General features: G+C 42.0%; 1 protein-coding gene across 9 annotated transcripts in view; it reads right to left on the bottom strand.

Annotated features, from left to right (window-relative positions):
* pak5 (p21 protein (Cdc42/Rac)-activated kinase 5) overlaps positions 1 to 23,291 on the bottom strand; it is a 150,676-nt gene that overhangs the window by 47,357 nt on the left and 80,028 nt on the right. For all 9 annotated transcript variants that reach the window (XM_078405632.1, XM_078405635.1, XM_078405633.1 and 6 more), the window contains one exon: positions 18,279 to 18,502. In XM_078405632.1, the coding sequence (XP_078261758.1) occupies positions 18,279 to 18,482 (204 nt within the window). In that variant the 5' untranslated portion in view covers positions 18,483 to 18,502. The remainder of the gene's footprint in view (positions 1 to 18,278; positions 18,503 to 23,291) is intronic.

Raw genomic sequence — 23,291 nt, forward strand, 5'->3', positions numbered from 1 at the left:
GGGATACAAAGTAGAAATGGGCCCTTTGGCCCACTGAATCTGCATCGACCAGCAATCACACATACACTAGTACTATCCTACACACGAGGGACAATTTCCAATTTACAGAAGCCAATTTACCTACAAAACCCCGTACGTCCTTGGAATGTAGGAGGAAACCGAAGCACCTGGAGAAAACCCATGTGGTCACAGGGAGAATGTGGTCACCATAAATACAGCACCTCCAGTCTTTGGAGCTGTAAAAAAAGATCCAATCTGCCTGCAAAGTAGGTTCAGAGGGTGGTGAATCTGAGGAATTCTTTGTCACAGAAGGCTGTAGATGCCAAGTCGGTGGACATTTTTTAAGGCAGAGATAAATAGATTCCTGATTCGCACAGGTGTCTGAGGTTATGGGGAGAAGCCAGGAGAATTTGGTTATGATGGAGAGATAGATCAGCCATGATTGAATGGCGAGTAGTCTTGATGAGCTGAATGGCCTAATTCTACTCCTATTCCTTATGATTCAGAATATCATGGTTTTGGGATGCAAATTTAGAATCAGATACCAGCATGAAAAATATGTCAAAACTTGAAATGGATATTTAGTGGGAAAAACAAACTTCAATGAGCAGTTTCTTAATTAGGTAAAAGGCAATGTTTGAAAGTAGTTTTTCAGTCAGTGAAATGAAAGAAACTAAAATACATTTTTCTGAAAGATGAAGTGCACAAAAAATGGTAAATATCAAAGAAACAATATAGGAGAGAGATTTCGATCATAAAATTTATACATCTTAAAATGCATGAGAAAACATATACTTTATTTCACAAGGGCAATAAAACCCCATAAAGCTAATGTAAGCATGACACCTTAATGTTAAAGGTAACAACGATAAATTGAAATTGAACAAATTTAATTTAATTGTTAAATTTAAACAACTGCAAATTTAGTCTATGGTTCCGAGGTACTATGAATTTCTTTTGCACAGAATTCAATAAAATCTTACTGCTAACAAGCACAATCGTACACAATCGTACACACGCACAATCTTATATCACAAATACAAATAGACCAAGCAATTGAATGTTTTTCCCCTCCCAATACCATTCATACAACAATGAAAAGCAATAGTACTGGCGTTTAAAATCAATGTTTTGTTCTCTTCTGCACCTTAACTTAATGATTTTGTCATGTTACTTAATGTCAATGGGTAAACTCGCCAAATTACTGACGTTAACTTTGCTTTAGTAAAATAAACTTTCCCTGAAAAAGTAGGTAAACTTTGGCCTCAACAAAACTATGCTATAAACATAGACCATAAAACAGAAGATAGACACAAAATGCTGGAGGAACTCAGCGGGACAGGCAGCATCTCTGGTGACGTTTCGGGTCGAGACCCTTCTTCAGACGATAACATAAAACAATACAGGACAGAAACAGGCTCTTTGGCACACAATATTTGTGCCGAACAAGATGCCAAATTAAACTAATCCTTTTTGTCTGCACGTGATCGATATCTCTCCATACCCTGCATATTTATAGAACAAAGGTGACACGGTGGCGCAGCGGTAGAGTTGCTGCCTTACAGCGAATGCAGCGCCGGAGACTCAGGTTCGATCCTGACTACGGGCGCCGTCTGTACGGAGTTTGTAGGTTCTCCCCGTGACCCGCGTGGGTTTTCTCCGAGATCTTCAGTTACCTCCCACACTCCAAAGACGTACAGGTATGTAGGTTAATTGGCTGGGCAAATGTTTTTTAAAAATTGTCCCTAGTGTGTGTAGGATAGTGTTAATGTGCGGGGATCGCTGGGCGGTGCGGACCTGGTGGGCCGAAGAGCCTGTTTCCGCGCTGTATCTCTAAATCTAAAAAAATCTAAATCTAAATTTAGTTCTAGTTTTAGAGATGCAGCCCTTCGGCCCACCGAGCCCTTGCTGACCAACGATCACCTGTACACTAATTCTATCCTAGGGACAATTTACAGAAGCCAATTAACCGACAAACCTGCACATCTTTGGGATGTGGGAGGAAACCAGACGATCCACAGAAAACCAATGCGCTCACAGGAAGAAGGTACAAACTCCGTACAGACAGCATCAATAGTCAGGATCAAACCCGGGTCTCTGCAAGGTAGCAACTCTACCGTTGTGTCACTGTGCCGCCCTACATCTTTCATACCATTCCACGTATTTCCATAATCTGCCTACATATGTGTTCCTCCATCTCCTGCTGAGATTACAACATTGGAGGTCCTGCATTTTAACCTACTGCCTTACCTCACCTCTTTTCTTAATATGATATTGGGACCAATATGGACCACAATATCTGGCTGTTCACTCTCCCCTTTCAATGTCTTGTGTCCACTTAAAACACAAATACAAAGAAATCACTTCTTAATTCATTCAAAAACCATTTGAACTGAGGTAAGACCCAAGGGTAAAGGGCAGTTTCTAATTGACAAATGTTATCTAACTGTAAATATCAGTGGTTCACAGGGTCATTCCACATACAGCGATTTTTTAAAGTGATGAATTTCAATGTTATTGCATTTTACAAGTCCTTGGTGTATGTTCTAGATTTCAGTGAGAGGAGCCCTTCTTCATAAGGCAATTTGAGAGTGCGTTTTTGATGATAAGCTGTATTGGAAAAATATTTTAGACCCCAGGATATGAATCAGACAAACCAAATTAGCAATGATGGATAGCAGCATTGAATTAATAACTATCTTTTTCAAGGGTTCTTATCAATTGTGCTCCATTCATTAAAAACCACCCAATGCAGTCTTGCAGTCTTGAGAGGTTGCAGTTTGGTACAACTGGGAAGTGTGGAATCACCTGGTATAGAACTTCATGAAACAGATTTTAATTTTGTACAGCAATCTGGTATTATAACTGATTCCATGCATGTTTTTTTAAAACTTAATTTTTTCCCCAGCTAAGTGAATTTCAACACCCCAGCTCCCACAGAAGGTTATGAACCACAGCCTTCAAATGAATAGCCTTGGCCTCAATATTATAAGTCCCATGCCTCAGGCATTATGCTGTCCAACTTCAAATTAATAAATTACAGAATAAATTAATCCTACAGAAAAGGTGAGAAATTCTTCCCTTTTTAGAAATATTCTATGTTCTAACAATAGATTGTGTGTGATTGCATCATCTGGACTGCTTTAATTTCGCTGTACTTTGTGTAGTGACAATAAAGGTTTTTTACAATTTTACAAATTTAGACAATAGGTGCAAGAGTAGGCCATTCGGCCCTTCGCGACCAGTACCGCCATTCACTGTGATCATGGCCTGATCATCCACAATCAGTACCCCGTTCCTGCCTTCCCCCCCCATATCCCTTGACTCTGCTATCTTTAAGAGCTCTATCTAACTCTCTCTTGAAAGCATCCAGAGAATTGGCCTCCAGTGCCTTCTGATGCAGAGAATTTCACAGATTCACAACTCTCTGGGCGAAAAGGTTCTTCCTCATCTCCGTTCTAAATGGCCTACCCCTTATTCTTAAACTGTGGTTCCTGGTTCTGGTCTCCCCCAACATCGGGAACGTACTTGGAATGATCACAACTTTCCCTCCAGTCAAGCCTCAAAGATGCCTCTGAGAATAAGAGAGTTGTTAGTTTAGTTTAGTTTAGAGATCCTGGAACAGGTCCTTCGGCCCACTGAGTCCGCGCCGATCAGCAATCCCTGTACACTAACACTATCTATCCTACACACACTAGGGATAATTTACGATTATACCAAGCCAATTAGCCTACAAACCTGTACGTCTTTGGAGTGTGGGAGTAAACCGGAGATCCTGAAGAAAACCCACGTTGGTCACGGGGAGAAGGTACAAACTCTGTCCAAACAAGCACCAGTAGTCAGGAGCAAACCTGGGTCTCTGTCGATGAAAGGAAGCAACTCTATCGCTGCACCACCTTGCCGCTCAATGATACATTATAACAGTGCTTCCATAAACTATTCAAACTGGTAAAATTAAGATTTAAGACAATAAACTTTGATGCTCTAACAATACAATTGTCTGCTATTCTTAGTAGATTGCGTCAATTTGTTCTCAGTGGCAAGTCCAGTACCACAACTTCATGTTACGAGCCTCATAGCCACAAAATGCTGGAGCAACTCAGTGGGACAGGCAGTATCTCTGGAGAGAAGGAATGGGTGACGTTTCGGGTCGAGACCCTTCTTCAGACAGGGACAAGTTCCAGAGATGCTGCCTGTCCCGCTGAGTTACTCCAGCACTTTGTGTCTATCGTTGGTTTAAACCAGCATCTGCAGTTCCTTCCTACACATTATGAGCCTCATCATACTCTCTTCAAATACAGAGAACACTTGGCAGAAAAGGATCTTAATGTGTGCCAACGGATATTTTTGTACCCTAAATTTAAATTAAAATTAAAAATAGCATGTGCAGCTATGCTTCATTGAAAATCAATTGATCACTTGTGAATACATGTTCCTCAAATAAACTGAAGTTTATGTTCTTTCCAATTATTAGAAACTGTGGATTTTAAACTTCATATTATATCTCAGAGTACCCAAGAACTTTTGGAATATGTGAACAGTAACCATATTAATGATACAGAGAATCATTTGCTTTAGGAAAAACCAGGCCCTTCGGCCCATCGAGTCAGCACCGACCAGCGATCACCCCGTACACTAGCACTATCCTACACACTTTACAATTTAACTGAAGCCAATTAGCCTACAACCCTGTACGTCTTTGAAGTGTGGGAGGAAACCGGAGCACCCAGAGAAAACCCACGTGGTCACAGGGAGAACATACAAAAGCCGGACAGACAGCACCCGTAGTCAGGATTGAACCCAGGTGTCTGGTGCTGTAAAAAAGGTCCAATCTGCTTACAAAATAATTTGATTCAGAATACTCATAGTTTTGGGATGTAAGTTTAGAATCCGTTGAAAAATATGCCAAAACGTGAAATGGATATCTAACGGGAAAAACAAACTTTAATGAGCAGTTTCCTAATTAGGTAGAAGGCAATGTTTGAAAGTAGTTTTCCAGTCAGAGAGTGAAATGTAACAGGGTATGAATGAATACAAAATTCATTTTTCTCAAAAAGTAAAGATGAAGTACAGAAAAAAATTCAAATATCAGAGAAACCATATAGGAGAGATTACGATCATTGAAATTGTAAAAATTCATACATCTTAAAAGACATGAGCAAATAGATACTTTATTTCACAAGGGCAATAAAACCATAAAGCTAATTGATACCTTAATGTTAAATTTAACAATAAAATTTTACACACTCCGTACAGGCAGCACCCATGGTCAGGATTGAACCCGGGCGCTATCAGGCAGCAACTCAGCCACCAGTGTCCTCTGTTTGCAACTTCACCATTTGATACCTCATTTTTAAACATGCCTTTACTGCTGCTGTCAGTCCACAGATGCTCACGGTTGCCCAGTTTTGATTTGTGACTGAGAACTGGAGTGTTCAATAAATATCAATTAAACCCTCATATAATATTTTTTTCATCTCTACTTGCGTACTGATTCAATTTAATATCAATTACAGAAGATATTAATCATGCACTGCCTGTTATCTTTGATGCTCTCATATTGATTAAACAGTGGAATTATTCATTGGAAATTCAATCTTCATATCCAATATTGTTCTCTCTCTCCATATTTTCTTCTGCCATGCCAAAAAATTTGCTAAGTTCACAGGATAATCAACTCTTCATTGTTAAATTTGAAGTGACCTTTGACGCTTCCAGCTCCTGCTTGCCAAGGTTTTCTCAGCTGCATGAAACCGTCAAAGAAACGCATTCAAGTGGGAGGATTTTGAGAAGGTAATCAAAAAATGAATCATTCTTTTCAAGTTACTGTTTCGGAATAATGATTCAAATAATAATCAGACCACATTGTATCACATTAGTGTGTAAGCATCCAATGTGCTTTGAAAAAGAGATGATACTGTTGCATTTTTAATAGCACTGTTGTTCAGTTGTTTAGATTTAGATTTTTTAGATTTAGAGATACAGCGCGGAAACAGGCCCTTCGGCCCACCGAGTCCGCGCCGCCCAGCGATCCCCGCACAATAACACTATCCTACACACACTAGGGACAATTTTTACATTTTGCCCAGCCAATCAACCTACATACCTGTACGTCTTTGGAGTGTGGGAGGAAACCGAAGATCTCGGAGAAAACCCACGCAGGTCAGGGGGAGAACGTACAAACTCTGTACAGACGGCGCCCGTAGTCAGGATTGAACCTGAGTCTCAGGCGCTGCATTCGCTGTAAGGCAGCAACTCTACCGCTGCGCCACCGTGCCGCCCATTAGTGATACAGCGCGGAAACGGGCCCTTTGGCCCAACGGGTCTGTGCCCAGCTGTGATCACCGTACACTAACAGCACTATCCTACACACACTAGGGACAATTTACAATTTTACCAAGCCAATTAACCTACAAACTTGTACATCTTTGGAGTCTGGGAGGAAACCGGGGCTCCCGGAGAAACGTTTAAATTACGTATAGACAAGCACCTACAGTCAGGATGGAACCCGGGCCTCTGGCGCAGTAAGGCAGCAACTCTACTTCTGCGCCACTATGCTGCCGGATATTTGGGAATTTATGAGAATTGGGAATGAGGAGTTTCTTTTCAGATATATATACTGTATATTTTTTTAATTAGCGCGGCCCAGTGGCGCAGCAGTAGATTTACTGCCTTACAGCGCCAGAGCCCCAGGTTCGATCCTGACTACGGGTGCTGTCTGTACGGAGTTTGTGCGTTCTCCCTGTGGGTTTTCTCCGAGCTCTTCGGTTTCCTCCCACACTCCAAAGACGTACAGGTATGTAGGTTAATTGGCTTGGCGTAAATGTAAATTGCCATTAGTGTGCGTAGGATAATGTTAATGTGCGGGGATCGCTGGTCTGTGCGGACGGACTCAGTGGGCCGAAGGGCCTGTTTCCGCGCTGTATCTCTAAACTAAACTAATATGTTATTCAAACAAGAAAAAAAATTGTACAACTGAAAGGTCCACTCAAAGCATTAACCCAACTTTCACATTCAGACACTGACTGAATTGTTGCTCATTTACCTACATTGATATTTATCCACAACATTTTTTCTTGCAGCCCATTACTTATCCATAATAAATTTACTTGCAGACGGTTTATAATTTCCAATAGCTATCATTTACTTCAGTAAGTAAAATGAATCTCAATTGTGATATAGTTTAACTCTGATAATAGTTATCATTTAACTCTACTGCAGTTGTACAGGGCCCTGGTGAGACCGCACCTGGTGTAATGTGTGCAACTTTGGTGTCCTAATTTGAGGAAGGACATTAATGCTATTGAGGGAGTGCAGCGTAGGTTCACCAGGTTAATTCCCGGGATGGCGGGACTGACGTATGGTGAAAGAATGGGTCGACTGGGCTTGTATTCACTGGAATTTTCGAAGGATGAGAAGGGATCTTGCAGAAACATATAAAATTCTTAGAGGATGGGAAAAAATTGTTCCCATGTAGTTTCCTGACAGCAACGTGTCCTCAAGAACACAGGTGCTACTTTCACTCAGGGAGATTTTTTAGATTTAGAGATACAGCGCGGAAACAGGCCCTTCGGCCCACCGGGTCCGCGCCGCCCAGCGATCCCCGCACATTAACACGATCCTACACACACTAGGGACAATTTCATTTTATTTTTTTCACATTTGCCCAGCCAATTAACCTACAAACCTGTACGTCTTTGGAGTGTGGGAGGAAACCGAAGATCTCGGAGAAAACCCACGCAGGTCACGGGGAGAACGTACAAACTCCGTATAGACGGCGCCAGTAGTCAGGATCGAACCTGAGTCTCCGGCGCTGCATTCACTGTAAGGCAGCAGCTCCACCGCTGCGCCACAGAGGCCATCTGAAATTAATTTCTCACTCCCACTCATTTATACTCTTTGCTTTCTCAACACTTATTTTCTCTGTTTATCTCTATTTTATCTTTACACCCGTGTCCTTGTCCCACAATTTCCCCATTACGGTGGCGCAGCGGTAGAGTTGCTGCCTTACAGCGAATGCAGCGCCGGAGACTCAGGTTCCATCCTGACTATGGGCGCCGTCTGTACGGAGTTTGTACGTTCTCCCCCATGACCTGCGTGGGTTTTCTCCGAGATCTTCGGTTTCCTCCCACACTCCAAAGACGTACAGGTATGTAGGTTAATTGGCTGGGCAAATGTTTTTAAAAAATTGTCCCTAGTGTGTATAGTGTTAGTGTTAATGTGCGGGGATCGCTGGGCGGCGCGGACTCGGTGGGCCGAAGGACCTGTTTCCGCGCTGTATCTCTAAATCTAAATCTAAAAAATCTACTACCCTCAAAAGAATCATGGAAAGTTCCAGCACAGTAAAAGAACGTAAGCTCATTTGACAAAAATATTAAGTTATTCCCATTCCCCTATAATCTTCTACCAAAACCTATAATTTTTTTCCTTCCAGAACGTACCCGATTCTCTACTGAAATGTATTAACTAAATTTACTTTCAAACAGAGGGACAAATTGCTGGAGTAACTTTGCAGGCCAGGCAGCATGTCCGGAAAAAAGGAATAGGTGACAATTTGGGTCGACACCCTTCACAGTTCAGTTCAGTTTATTGTCACATGTACCGAGGTACAGTGAAAAGCTTTTGTTGCGTGCAAACCAGTCAGTGGAAAGACAATACATGATTACATTCTTCAGGCTGAAGAAGGGTCTTGACCCGAAATGTCACCTACTCCTTTTCTTCTGGGAAACTGCCCGATCCGCTGAGTTGCTTCGGTGTAAACCAGCATCTGCAGCTCCTTCCTACAAATGTACTTCCAACCACTTTTCAAGTAATGCAGGTTGAAATACAGAGCTGAAGTAGTATTGAGAAGCACAAAAGAAGAGGTTAACAAATAGTATAAGAAAATAACTGCAGATGCTTGTACAAATCGAAGGTATTTATTCACAAAATGCTGGAGTAACTCAGCAGGTCAGGCAGCATCTCGTAACTTCTTCAAAGTGGACATACCTTGAGGAGAAATCGAGATGCTGCCTGACCTGCTGAGTTACTCCAGCATTTCGTGAATAAATACCGAGGTTAACAAATAGACTTAATGAAAGGAGAATAATCCTAAGGTTCATATACAGTGGTCGTTGGTCAGGAGCTAATAGGTCAGTGAGAAAAGTGGCAACAATAAGCAATACTAGACCAAGTGGACCCGTTAGGTCCAAACCTCTCCTGCATTGGTGCAGCACCCTCTCCCACCCCCCTCCCCCCTACCCCTCTCCCCCTGTTCCCCCCTCCCTCCACCCCCCTTCCCTCTACCCCCTCCCCTCTACCCCCCTCTCCTCCCCCCTTCCCCTCGCCCTCCCCCCCACTCTTCCCCTCTCATCCTCCCCCTTCCCTCCACCCCCTCTCCCTCCCTAGGAGATAGATTTAAACTTTAAAATGTGAATAACTTAAAAAATATAACACCGATTTCAATGAAACTTCTTCCATTAGCACCAAAGGGACGACGGTGAGTAAGGTGGGCCTAAAATTGTCGCGCTATCGTGGACCGTTTTGGCTGTAGTTCAGGAACAAACAAACAAACAAGAGTTTTAGTATATAGATGGATGGTCCGCATCCCTGGTAGGTATGAATTAAACTGGACACCTCTAGAGGGCAGCCTTAGTTCATTCCCCTTGCAAAATGGTTTGACAGAATTATATTCTGCACAGACCTGTGTGCAGCTTGCACTCCAGAATAATAATGTACAATTGCTTAATGGAGAGAGGTCAGTAATTAACAGGTTATAATCAAATATTACAAAAGGAGTATGAAATTACAATGAAATACATACAATTTTCAGGCATTTGATATGAACTATGCTTAAAGTATTAATGTTCATTTCTCATTACAGAAAGTTGTCAAGCTGGCGTGACTATGTCTCAGACTATATTGAGCTGTTGAAAAAGATAGCAGAATGACAGTTCTGCTTTCGTGTGGGCACAGGTTTCCACAGATAATGACACAATTTACAGTGCCCTCCATAATGTTTGGGACAAAGACCCGTCATTTATTTATTTGCCTCTGTACTCCACAATTTGAGGTTGGTAATAGAAAAAAATCACTTGTGGTTAAAGTGCACATTGTCAGATTTTAATAAAGGCCATTTTTATACATTTTGGTTTCACCATGTAGAAATTACAGCTGTCGTTTATACAGATGTGTGGGTTTGTAGGTTAATTGGCTTCGGTAAAATTGTCCCTAGTGTGTATAGTGCTAGTGTGAGGGGATCGCTGCTCAGCGTGGACTCGGTGGGCCCGAAAAGCCTGTTTACACGCTGAATCTCTCAACTAAACTAAACACGTGAAACAAAAGTGCTTGCCTGAGAAATTAGAACAATATTGAAAATGGATCATTTTTAGGGCATTTCATGTGAGTCATTGTGGTGTACTGAGGGGTTTATTAGATCAAGTTATCTTAGGTGTAACCATGCTTTGGGCCAACTAATCTTCACAATGCAGCACTGGAATGGGACCCGAGCTAGGCAAATCCTATGTGGTTGTCTGCAGTGGTCATGTACCAAAGGGCAGATGTACCACATGTCACTTTTATTCCCACATACAGCTCCACGGCACCAAACCCTTGCCCTCTAAACTCTCCCATTCTTCACCATTGATATTCCATCTGAACAATAAGCACTGGTCTTAACCTTCCAAATGTCCAGGATTCTCAACCGAGCGATTCCACGAGAGGCCCTGATTCCAACACTTGTCTCTAGCTCCATGCCTAATCCCCAAGCCAAGTGCACATGCCAAAGCTGATCATCACCCTGCAACCCTCCAACCATCTCTCCATTTATCATTTGGGCATATCACTGCTGTTTCTTGCCCTTATGACCTGGGTTTGGGTGGGCAATCTCCAAGGTTTCCACTTGCACCCAACGGCAGGCACACATTGTCTGCAGTTATCATCTTTCTCCAAACAACCAAATCAACGAGAAATGATCATCAGGCAAAACTGACGTCTAATGCAATAATCACCTTCAATTTTCATGACCCCTTTCAGTTCAGTTTAGTTTAGAGATACAGAAACAGGCCCTTCAGCCCACCAAGTCCACACCGACCAGCGATCCCCGCATATTAACACTATCCTACACGTACCAGGGACAATTTACAATTATACCAAGCCAATTAACCTACAAACTTGCACATCTTTGGAGCATGGGACAAAACCGGAGCTCCCGGAGAAAACCCACGCAGGTTATGGGAAGAACGTATAAACTGTACAACCTGTAGTCAGGATCGAACCCAGGTCTCTGGAGCAGTAAGGCAGAAACTCTACTGCTGCGCCATCTTGCCCTCCTATTGAGTAACAACATTTCATTCGCAATAACTGTTAACTAAAATTGTGCAAATGGAAGTATGGTTTTGAAAGTTTCTGCGTCTCATGCATCTTCTGCCATCTCACTATTAACATGAAATGTTTTGTGCAGTTGTCATGTCGCCAGTAGACAGTCATGTCTACGCTGGGCATTCAACACTTGTCAATGCAAATATTAAATATACCTATAAAAGAAGCCTACACTTTCTGGCTTGGCAAAACACATTCACAGTACTAATCTTCCAATTCAACCTGAAAGGGAATCCTGCATTAAAAAATATATATTCACATAATTCACTCGGCAAATTAATCTCGTATTTCAAATGCCTATTAAAGCCAGGTTCTCTTGTAAACTGAAAGTTAATAGCAGGCATATGCTCGATGCTTTCCAGCAACTGGAATTCTATATTCCATTGCAATGAATCAAGGGTTATGTATTAAGGGTTTCTAATCGGCCTCATGAGGCTGTTTAGCAACTACTATCACCATATTACACTTCAATCTCAGCTCAATCTGGACAGAACATGCTCTATTAAGGCTGCCTGTTGCATTTATTACTTAACATTCTGGGCTTCTCAGTGTATTAAAGCAATTTATCAAAATTTAGAGAATTTTATGAAAACCAAACCAAAAAGTCCTTGCCCATGAAGTTAAGTACAATGAACATGCTAAAGTATATTCAGATACTTTAGATACAATATCAGCCATTATTTCTTTGAATTTCAAATCCCTCCAATACTTCCCTTCAAGTGACGTCACAAGAAGATAGGCTTTCAGCACGTTATCCTGCATCAGAGTATTGAGTACAGAGGCTGGGAAGTCATGTTGCAGTTATATAAGACGTTGGTGAGGCCACATTTAGAGTATTGTGTTCTGTTTTGGGGCATCATGTGATAGGAAAGATGTTGTCAAGCTGGAAAGGGTACAAAGACGATTTACGAGGATGTTGTCAGGGCTCGAGGGCCTGAGCTATAGGGAGAGTCTGCATCCCAGGGTACTTAAGGAGGTGGCTCTAGAAATCATGGACGCATTGGTGATCATTTTCCAATTTTCTATAGATTCAGGATCAGTTCCTATGGATTGGAGAGTAGCTAATGTTATCCCACTTTTTAAGAAAGGAGGGAGAGAGAAAAAACAGGGAATTATAGACCAGTTAGCCTGACATCAATGGTGGGGAACATGCTGGAGTCAATTATAAAAGATGAAATAGCAGCACATTTGGATAGCAGTAACAGGATCGGTTATAGTCAGCATGGATTTACGAAGGGGAAATCATGCTTGACTAATCTTCTGGAAATTTTTGAGGATGTAACTAGGAAAATGGACAAGGGAGAGTCAGTGGATGTAGTGTACCTGGACTTTCAGAAAGCCTTTGATAAGGTCCCACATAGGAGATTAATGGGCAAAATTAGAGCACATGGTATTGGGGGTAGGGTACTAACATGGATAGAAAATTGGTTGGCAGACAGGAAACAAAGAGTAGGGATTAATGGGTCCCTTTCAGAATGGCAGACAGTGACTAGCGGGGTGCCGCAAGACTCGGTGCTGGGACCACAGCTATTTATAATATACATGAATGATTTAGATGAAGAGATTAAAAATAACAATAGCAAATTTGCAGATGACACAAAGCTGGGTGGCAGTGTGAACTGTGAGGAGGATGCTATGAGGATGCAGGGTGACGTGGACAGGTTGGATGAGTGGGCAGATGCATGGCAGATGCAGTTTAATGTGGATAAATGTGAGGTTATCCACTTTGGTGGCAAGAACAGGAAGGCAGATTATTATCTGAATGGTGTCAAGTTGGGAAAAGGGGAAGTACAACAAGATCTGGGTGTCATTGTACAACAGTCACGGAAAGTAAGCATGCAGGTACAGCAGGCAGTGAAGAAAGGTAATGGCATGTTGAGGAGTTGAGTATAGGAGCAAAGAGGTCCTTCTGCAGTTGTTCAGGGCCCTAGTGAGACTGCACCTGGAGTAGTGTGCAGTTTGTCTCCAAATTTGAGGAAGGACATTCTTGCTATTGAGAGAGTGTAGCGTAGGTTCACTAGGTTAATTCCCGGGATGGTGGGACTGTCATATGTTGAAAGAATGCAGCGAACGGGCTTGTATACACTGGAATTTAGAAGGATGAAAGGGGATCTTATTGAAACATATAAGATTATTAAGGGATTGGACATGCTAGAGGCAGGAAACATGTTCCCGATGTTGGGGGAGTCCAGAACCAAGGGCCACAGTTTAAGAATAAGGGGTAGGCCATTTAGAACGGAGATGAGGAAAAACTTTTTCACCCAGAGAGTTGTGATTCTATGGAATTCTCTGCCTCAGGAGGCAGTGGTGGCCGATTCTCTGGATGCTTTTAAGAGAGAGTTAGATAGATCTCTTAAAGATAGCAGAGTCATGGGATATGGGGAGAAGGCAGGAACAGGGTGCTGATTGTGGATGATCAGCCATGATCACAGTGAATGGTGGTGCTGGCTCGAAGGGCTGAATGGCCTATTCCTGCACCTATTGTCTATTGAGAGGTTGAGCATGCTTGGAATCTATTCCATGGAGCGCAGAAGGATGAGGGGTGATCTTATAGAGGAGCACAAAAACATGGGAGGAATAGATCAAGTAAACACACAGAATCTCTTGCCCAGAGTCAGGGAATCGAGAACCAGAGAACATAGGTTTAAGGTGAGGGGGGAAAGATTCAATACGAACCTGAGGGGTGATTTTTTTTCACAATGGGTGGTGGGTGTATAGAATGTGCTGCAGGAGGAGCTAGTTGAGGCAGGCACGCTTAAGAGACATTTAGACAGGTATATGGATTGGATAGGTTTAGAGAAATATGGGGCAAACGCAGGCAGGTGAGACTAGTGTAGATGGGATATGTTGGCCGGTATGGGGAATTTGGGTTGCACGGTCTGTTTGCACGCTGTATGACTGTATGACTATGATTCTATGACCTGCTCCTTTTTACAATTATCATCTCAACCCTCTAACATGTCAGCATTCCTCCATTTCCAGACTCTTGATCATCCCCAAATTGAATTGTTCCACCAGTGGGTAGCCATGTTTTGAACAGCAAACCCTGGTCTCTGTAAAAATGCCTCCTTCACAAAGCCATTGAACACTGTACAAATGCGGCTTAGTAAAAAAAAAATTGGAATGTTCCTATGAAGTGCTATGGGACATTTAGTTTTGTTAATTATTTCATGTATATACAAATTAATGCTGCCAAATGGAAAATCCCTTACATTTTTCATAAAGTTATAAAGTTTGAGAAAGAGCATGTGAGAATTTCCCGTGGAATCCTGAAGCAAGGACAACTGAATATAGAAGTTGAAGCCCTTTTTGCTTTTTAAGTATCTTGAACTTGGGGGAGTCCAGAACAAGGGGCCACAGTTTAAGAATAAGGGGTAGGCCATTTAGAACTGAGATGAGGAAAAACTTTTTCAGTCAGAGAGTTGTGAATCTGTGGAATTCTCTGCCTCAGAAGGCAGTGGAGGCCAATTCTCTGAATGCATTCAAGAGAGAGCTAGATAGAGCTCTTAAGGATAGCGGAGTCAGGGGGTATGGGGAGAAGGCAGGAACGGGGTACTGATTGAGAATGATCAGCCATAATCACATTGAATGGCGGTGCTGGCTCGAAGGGCCGAATGGCCTCCTCCTGCACCTATTGTCTATTGTCTATAACCTTATCCTGTATCTGTACACTGTGAATGGCTCAATTGTAATCATGTATTGTCTTTCCGCTGGCTGGTTAGCACGTAACAAAAGCTTCTCACCGTACCTCGGTACACTTGACAATAAACTAAAATTAAATCTAAGACTAAGACTATATTGTAGGAAAGAACTGCAGATGCTGGTTTAAATCGAAGGTCGACACAAAATGCTGGAGTAACCCAGCGGGACAGGCAGCATCTCTGGAGAGAAGGAATGCATGACGTTTTGGGTCTGATAAAGAGCCTCGACCAGAAACGTCACCCATTAGAGTCTGAAGAAGGGTCTCGACCCAAAACGACCCCCATTCCTTCTCCAGAGATGCTGCCTATCCCGCTGAGTTACTCCAGCACTTTGTGTCTACCTAAGACTATATAGTAGATCTGCACTTGAAGCCAAAATAATTTACTCTGGAAGTGTTACATTTTTAAAATATGGAAGTATTTTCACAAACAATAGTCGAATATTCATTATGATCATTCTTTTTAAACATAGGTGTGTGGAAAAAAACTTGCCCAAGGCAGCAGTAAAGATACAACACAAAACATCATACAAGCTAAGCAGAAATACCGTAGGGCTTAGTGATCCCACAATCAATGAATGAAATCAAAGCTCCATGGAATTGCATTAGATCACACGGGATCCAAGGAGAGATAGCTGAATGGATAGAAAATTGGCTTCATGAAAGGAAGCAGAGGGTGATGGTGGGAGGCTGTTTTTCGGATTGGAGGCCTGTGACTAGTGGTGTGCCTCAGGGTTCGGTGCTGGGCCCATTCTGTTTGTCAAGGTTGAGAATTTCCATCCAAAAGGCAGCTTGAGAACCTGCTGCTATGATGCCAGACTTGTTAAGGCCCAGAGATATACAATACAATACAATACAATATATCTTTGCGCCTCCCATACGATGCAATAGTTTCATTAATTTAGACAACAGCAACCCAACGGAACAATTGTAACATTGGGCGTATGTCGTGGAACATACGCCCAATGCCACTGTGAAGAATATCCATTAATATGAAACAGTCAACTAATTTTGATGTCTTGGACATATAATTTATCTACTACCTCGGCAATACCTGTTTAGTTTAGTTTAGAGATACAGCGTAGAAACAGGCTCTTCAGTCCACGAGTTTGCAAGGATCAGCCATCCCTGCACATTAACACGACCCTACACACACTAGAGACAATTTACATTTTATACTAAGCCAATTAACCTACAAACCTGTCCGTCTTTGGAGTGCGGGAGGAAACCGAAGATCTCAGAGAAAACCCACACGGTCACAGGGAGAACGTACAAACTCCGTACAGACAGCACCCGTAGTCGGGATCGAACCCGGGTCTCTGGCGCTACGCCACAATGCTTACTTCTATTATTACATTTTAAAAAAAACAGAAAAACTGGCAAGCTAATATAACACAACCAATTGACTTTAGGCTTGGCGACACGTTTCATTAAGGAACACAAGAACACAAGAAAATAGGAGCAGGAGTAGGCCAACCGGCCCCTCGAGCCCGCTCCGCCATTCAATACGATCATGGCTGATCCTACCCCAACCCCCTTCCCACTATCGCCCTTCTTCCCACCCAAAAGAACCATGTGATCTCCTGGGAGAGGCGAAAAAACGGATAAAAACCCAGGCCAATTTGGGAAAAAAATCCGGGAAATTCCTCTCCGACCCCAAGCTAGGCGATCGAAACTTGTCCAGGAGATTACTCAGGTCTTACTATGCTAACAATAGCATACACTGCAACGTATGTCCATGGGTAGCATTTTACTGTTAAAAACATTAAAGACCTTGAACATTAGCATTCATTTGCAAGAAATTTGATTCTTGAGCTATTAGAGAAATATTATGGAAGAGCTTTCTAGTGGTTAAAGTGATGGCAACATTCTGACTTGAACCCAAGTTCACTCTGCAAAAGGATAAGGCTTTGGTGCAGCCGACAAAAGTCACGAGAATAATCCATTACAGTGAATAACAAAACAAAACGTAGACCCATCTGTTCATTCGGTGATCAACCGAAAACATTTTTTTGTTACGTACACGACACAGGCAAAGCAGAGCAGCTATTTCCAATCCCACTGCTCTGAGCTTTTCACAGGGAAATCAGAAATCACCAACACTCCTCATCATCTTAATCTGAGTACAAAGACTGCCTGGATATAGTTTACTTCAGGACTTTCACATCAACACAGTAGTATGTCTCAAGAGGTTCTAAGTTGGCAGATATGCGTACAAACCGACTATGTTCTATTTTTCCACCATCACATGGCAAATTACACTATCAGTAGGATAAAAATTGAACATACGAACATTATTTACCGACTATTCATCTTGACACTAAGTTCAATTGTTACATTACAGGGATGTAATGCTGAGGATTTATAAGGCGCTGGTCATACAATATTTAGAGTACAGATGCCCCTCGAAGTAAGATGCTTCAACTTATGATATTTTGACTTTACGATGGTGCGAAAACGATACACATTCAGTAGAAACCGTACTTCGAATTTTGATCTTTTCCCGGGCTAGCGATATGCATTTTCGACTTATGATATTTTCGATTTACAATGGATTTATCGGAACGTAAGTCGAGCAGCACCTGAATTGTGAGCCATTTTGGGCCCCATATCTGAGGAAGGGTGTGCAGGCGCTGGAGAAGGTCCAGAGAGGTTTACGAGAATGATCCCTGATGAGTGGGTTAACATATGATGAGCTTTTGATGGCGTTGGGCCTGTACTCGCTGGAGTTTAGGATGGAGGGAGATCTCAATGAAACTTACTGAATAGTGAAAGGCATGGATAGAGTGGATGTGGAGAGGGTGTTTCCACCCGTGGGAGAATCTAGGACCAGAGGTTATGGCCTCAAAATAAAAGGACGTTCCTTTAGGAAGGAGATGGGGAGGAATTTCTTCAGTCAGAAGGTGGTGAATCTGTGGAATTCAGTGCCACAGGCGGCTGTGGAGGCCAATGGATATTTTTATGGCAGGGATAGATAGATTTTTCATTAGTGCGGGTGTCAAGAGTTATGAGGAGAAGGCAGGAGAATGGGTTGAGAGGGAGAAATAGATCAGCCATGATTGAATGGCGGAGTAAAAATGATGGGCCGGATAACCCAATTCTGCTCCTATCACATGAACTTATTATGTAAGAGCAGCTGGCTTCTCAATATAATAAAATACATGTAAACTGCACTGCAGATTTGAAATTATATAACCAAGCCAAAGAGCAAAATCTGTACCTTCATAGGAGCTAGCTGTATAGGTGTGATACATGATGGATCAACCACAGGTTTTGGTCGATTCGCCGTGTCTGCAAGCAAGCTTTGCCATTGCTGAGGAAGTCCTATGAATTTCTGCTCATGGTGGTCAAATCCAGTGTGAACTCGATGTTCAAAATTAGACGGTGCAGAGATTTCAAGGCGTTTCTTCTTCTTTCCAAACATACTGGAAAATTCTAGTAGATCTGGAAAAATATTAGAGGCCGCGTTATGATAACATGCTGGTCAAACTTCTTTAACATGTAAAATAGGGAAAAAGTGATTAAGCATCATATATTGTATGAAACCAAAATATCTGAAGACATTTTTAGGATGTTCTACATTCAGAATGGAGCAGTGCAGGCAGAAATCAATAATTTACAAAAATAACCAGAGTCAGAATAAATTTATTAGCCAAGTATGTACAAGGTACGTGCAAGGTATTTGACTTGATTGATATTTCTCCCATGTTGCTAAACTGACTACAATGATTTTGAATCTAAAAATTCATAATTGTTATGCACCCAATATTACAATGATATTACTCGCTTAAAAATAGAAATTACATTAAAAAATGTCCCTTGTTGGGTTATGCTTTGAATTTCTACTATATAAAATTATAAATGTAATATTTTCCTTGACCATGCACAATCAAGCACTTATGTTTCCCAGTATTACTGACAATTTATTGTATTATTGATAACTGTATAATTATTTATTGCGCTATTGCGTTTGCAGGCCTATAAAGCTGCAGCAAGTAAGAATTTCTGTTGCCAGTACGTATGTCAATTAAACGTCCTTGGCTATTGATAAGCAACTTTGGTCAGAGAGTTGTAAATCTGTAGAATTCTCTGCCTCAGAAGGCAGTGGAGGCCAATTCTCTGAATGCATTCAAGAGAGAGCTAGATAGAGCTCTTAAGGATAGCGGAGTCAGGGGGTATGGGGAGAAGGCAGGAATGGGGTATTGATTGAGAATGATCAGCCATGATCACATTGAATGGCGGTGCTGGCTCGAGGGGCCGAATGGCCTACTCCTGCACCTATTGTTTATTGTCTATTGCATATGTTATGTTTGTTTACCATCATGTGGAGCTTCTTAAAAGTGGTAACTTGGTGTCGTTGGATAAACATTTTCAAATAAGGATATCCTGCCTTCAGATTATGAAAGTCTTGACCTAAAACCATTAAAAACGACTTTTGAAAGGTTAATCTGAACTGTTTAAGGATAAAAATTGCCAGGGTTATTAAATATTTTTAACATGAAACTTAAAATGTCCATTTCAATGACTGATTATCTAAGAAACTGAATTCAATCTAAAAGTATTTTTTGAAGTGTGTAACTGCGAGAATCATACCATTAATGCCGTCGTGAATGTTGGAATGTAGTATTACACATTGGGCCCGAAGCACCATAATAAATCATGGATCTCCCACGGGTACATGGTTTTGGATGTGATCCAGTTCTTGTTTTAAATTTCCTTACCCTTTGTGCTACTTCGATCAATTCTGCCCAGAGATTCAAAGGAATTTGGACAGAGGACTTGCTGAAAGTTTCCATCCTGTGCCACTGCAAACTCAATGGGCTGAAACCTTCACTGGATCATCCAACAGATGCAAATGTCATGCGTAGGAAGGAACTGCAGGTGTTGGTTTACACCGAAGAGGCATAAAATGCTGTGGTAACTCAGCAGGACAGGCATCTCTGGAGAGAAGGAACAGGAGACATTTCGGGTCGAGACCCTTCTTCAGCCTGAAGATGGGTCGAGACCCGAAACGTCACACATTCCTTCCCTCCAGAGGTAGAAATGTCAGCCTTACTTTGTTTGAGAAACAACAGCTTCTGGTTGTCTGCTCACTGAAGCAGTTGGACCCAGCTGAACTGCTGCCAACTAGAAGCTCCCTCCCGGCTTTAGTGCATGGGCAGATGGTCTCCACAGTTCCACCAATCCATCTCCAGCGAACAGGGCCAAAAATGGCGGAGGCCTTTAGCCAAATCAATCTCCTACCCTTCCTCAAATCTCTGCCTTAGTCTGGGATTCTGGGAGGCCAGAATGCAAATTTTGTAAACACTGTCTCTCCATTTAGTGGACTTTGCACTACACGGAACATTATTCCCTTGATCATGTATCTGTACACTGTGGACGGCTCGATTGTACTCATATATAATCATTCCACTAATTAGTTAGCACGCAACAAAAGCTTTTCACTGTACCTCGGTACACATGACAAACTAAACTAATTTAGTTTAATTAATCAACAATTCAGAGGAAGTTTGGGCACCAATTAAATTAAGAGTAAAGTTGATTCTTATATATTTTTTTAATTGTTTTAATAATTTTCAAATGTTGGAGTAACTCAGCGGGTCAGCCAGCATCTCTGGAAAAAAATAGATAACGTTTCAGGTCGAGACCCTTCTTCTGGGCGGCACGGTGGCGCAGCGGTAGAGTTGCTGCCTTACAGCGAATGCAGCGCCGGAGACTCAGGTTCGATCCTGACTACGGGCGCCATCTGTACGGAGTTTGTACGTTCTCCCCGTGACCTGCGTGGGTTTTCTCCGAGATCTTCGGTTTCCTCCCACACTCCAAAAGACATACAGGTATGTAGGTTAATTGACTGGGTAAATGTAAAAATTGTCCCTAGTGTGTGTAGGATAGTGTTAATGTGCGGGGATCGCTGGGCGGCGCGGACTAGGTGGGCCGAAGGGCCTGTTTCTGCGCTGTATCTCTAAATCTAAAAAATTCTGATGTCTGAAGTTGTCTTAGTCTGAAGAAGGGTTTCGACCTGAAATTTTACCTATTCCTTTTCCCCCAGAGATGCTGCTTGACCCGTTGAGTTACTCCAACATTTTGTGTCTATTTTTGCATCTGCAATCCCTCCCTACACATGGAAATTCCAGAGATGGTTACCAGCTGTTTCCTTTTTTTAGGGCCAGGAGATTAGTATGAAGTCACATCTGCCACAAAAAATAGAACACAGATGAGGAACATCACCAAGGATTTCAATGTCAATTGCCGATTGAACTGAATTGAACAGAAGCTGCTTTGAGGTTACCCTGTGGAAATTAGCCGAGACTTCTTCACTGTAAGCTGCAGCTCAAGGTCATTGGTAGTGGATGTCTGGTCAGAGATTCCAGTACTTTAAACATTTCTCTTTCCATAAATGCTGCCTAAATGTTAGCCCAAAATCCACTATAATTTCAGGATTCTAGCTTCCATAATCGATTGATTTATTATTATTACATATTTCAGTGTTCACTTGTGGAAGCCTTTATCCAATGAAGATAACCCCTCTATCCCTTCAACTCTAACTCTCACCTCCCCATCCTACATTCCTCTGTTCTGCACACTTCCATCCCCTCCCCCCCACCCCCACAAAGGATCAGAAGCTGTTAAGTGTTCAGTGCTAGCACACATGTGCAGTGCATTCAAGGGGGGAACGTGTGTAGGAATGTTTTTTACAAACTGTTCCCAATATGTGACAGATTCGCCAATTATATGACAAGACCACAGTGGCATTTTTTTGTAATCTTCGGAGATCCTAGCAACAGAACCTAATGCAGCACAAACAGACGGGCCCAAGATTCAGTAAACAAAATCAACCATTCGTAACTACAATGTGGTTTCTCTTTTCAATTCTACATAGCAAAGCTATGAGATGAACATCTGTTTTGCATTGAAGGTGCCAATTATAGATAAGTTATTTCATTCACAATTATTAAAGAAATAACAAACTAAATTACAAATCAAACGACTGGCTTGCAATGGTATTTTGAAATAAGTGTATCTGGTATTCTTAAATGATCTGACTGCCAAGAAGATGAGCCCGAAAGTCGGAAGCTGGGGCTATGTTCTGAAATTTCTGTAGACGCAAAGTGCTGGAGTAGCTCGGCCGAATCCGTCTGAGTGTGTAGGAAGGAACTGCAGATGCTGGTTTAAACTGAAGATAGACACAAAATGCTGGAGTAACACAGCGGGACAGGCAGCATCTCTGGAGAGAAGGAATGGGTGACATTTGGCTCTTGACCCGAAACGTCACCCATACCTTCTCTCCAGAGATGCTGCCTGTCCCGTTGAGTTACTCCAACATTTTGTGTCTATGTTTAAATCAGTCTGAGGAAGGATCCCGATGTTGCCCGTGTTCTGACTCGCTGAATTACTCCAGCACTTTGTGATAAGATCATAAGGAATAGGAGTATAATTAAGCTCTTTGGCCCATCAAGTTTACTCCGCCATTCAATCATGGCTGACCTATCTCTCCCTCCTATCCCCATTCTCTTGCCTTCTCCCCATAACCTCTGATACCTGTGTTAATCAAGAATCTATCTCTGCTGTCAAAATATCCACTGACTTGGGCTCCACTGCCTTCTGTGGCAAAGAATTCCACAGATTCACCACCCTCTCACTAAAGAAATTTCTCCTTATCTCCATCCTTTAATTCTGAGGCTATGACCTCTAGTCCTAGACTTTCCCACTAGAAACATAGAAAATAGTTGCAGGAGTAGGCCATTCAGCCCTTTGAGCCAGCACCGCCATTCAATATGATAATGGCTGATCATCTAAGATCAGTACCCCGTTCTTGCTTTTTCCCCATATCCCTTGATTCCTTTAACCCGAAGAGTTAAATTTTAACTCTCTCTTGAAAACATCCAGTGAATTGGCCTCCACTGCCTTCTGTGGCAGAGAATTCCAGATTCACAACTCTCTGGGTGAAAAAATGATTCCTCATCTTAGTCCTAAATGGCCTACCCCTCATTCTTAAACTGTGACCCCGAGTTCTGGACTCCCCCAAAATCAGGAACATTTTTCCTGCATCTAACTCATATTTTTTCTTACTAAAATAATAAGTTCAGATTCATTCACATTATATTACATCTGCCGTGTTTTTACACAGTTGCCCAATCCGTTTAAATTGTTTTGAAGCCTCTTAGATGTTTCACATCCATCACAATTCACAGTCCACTTGGTTTATTTTGTAAAATTGCATCAAGTTCCCTCA

This window comes from Rhinoraja longicauda, chromosome 9, assembly GCF_053455715.1.
Source record: "Rhinoraja longicauda isolate Sanriku21f chromosome 9, sRhiLon1.1, whole genome shotgun sequence".
NCBI classification, from domain to species: domain Eukaryota; kingdom Metazoa; phylum Chordata; class Chondrichthyes; order Rajiformes; family Arhynchobatidae; genus Rhinoraja; species Rhinoraja longicauda.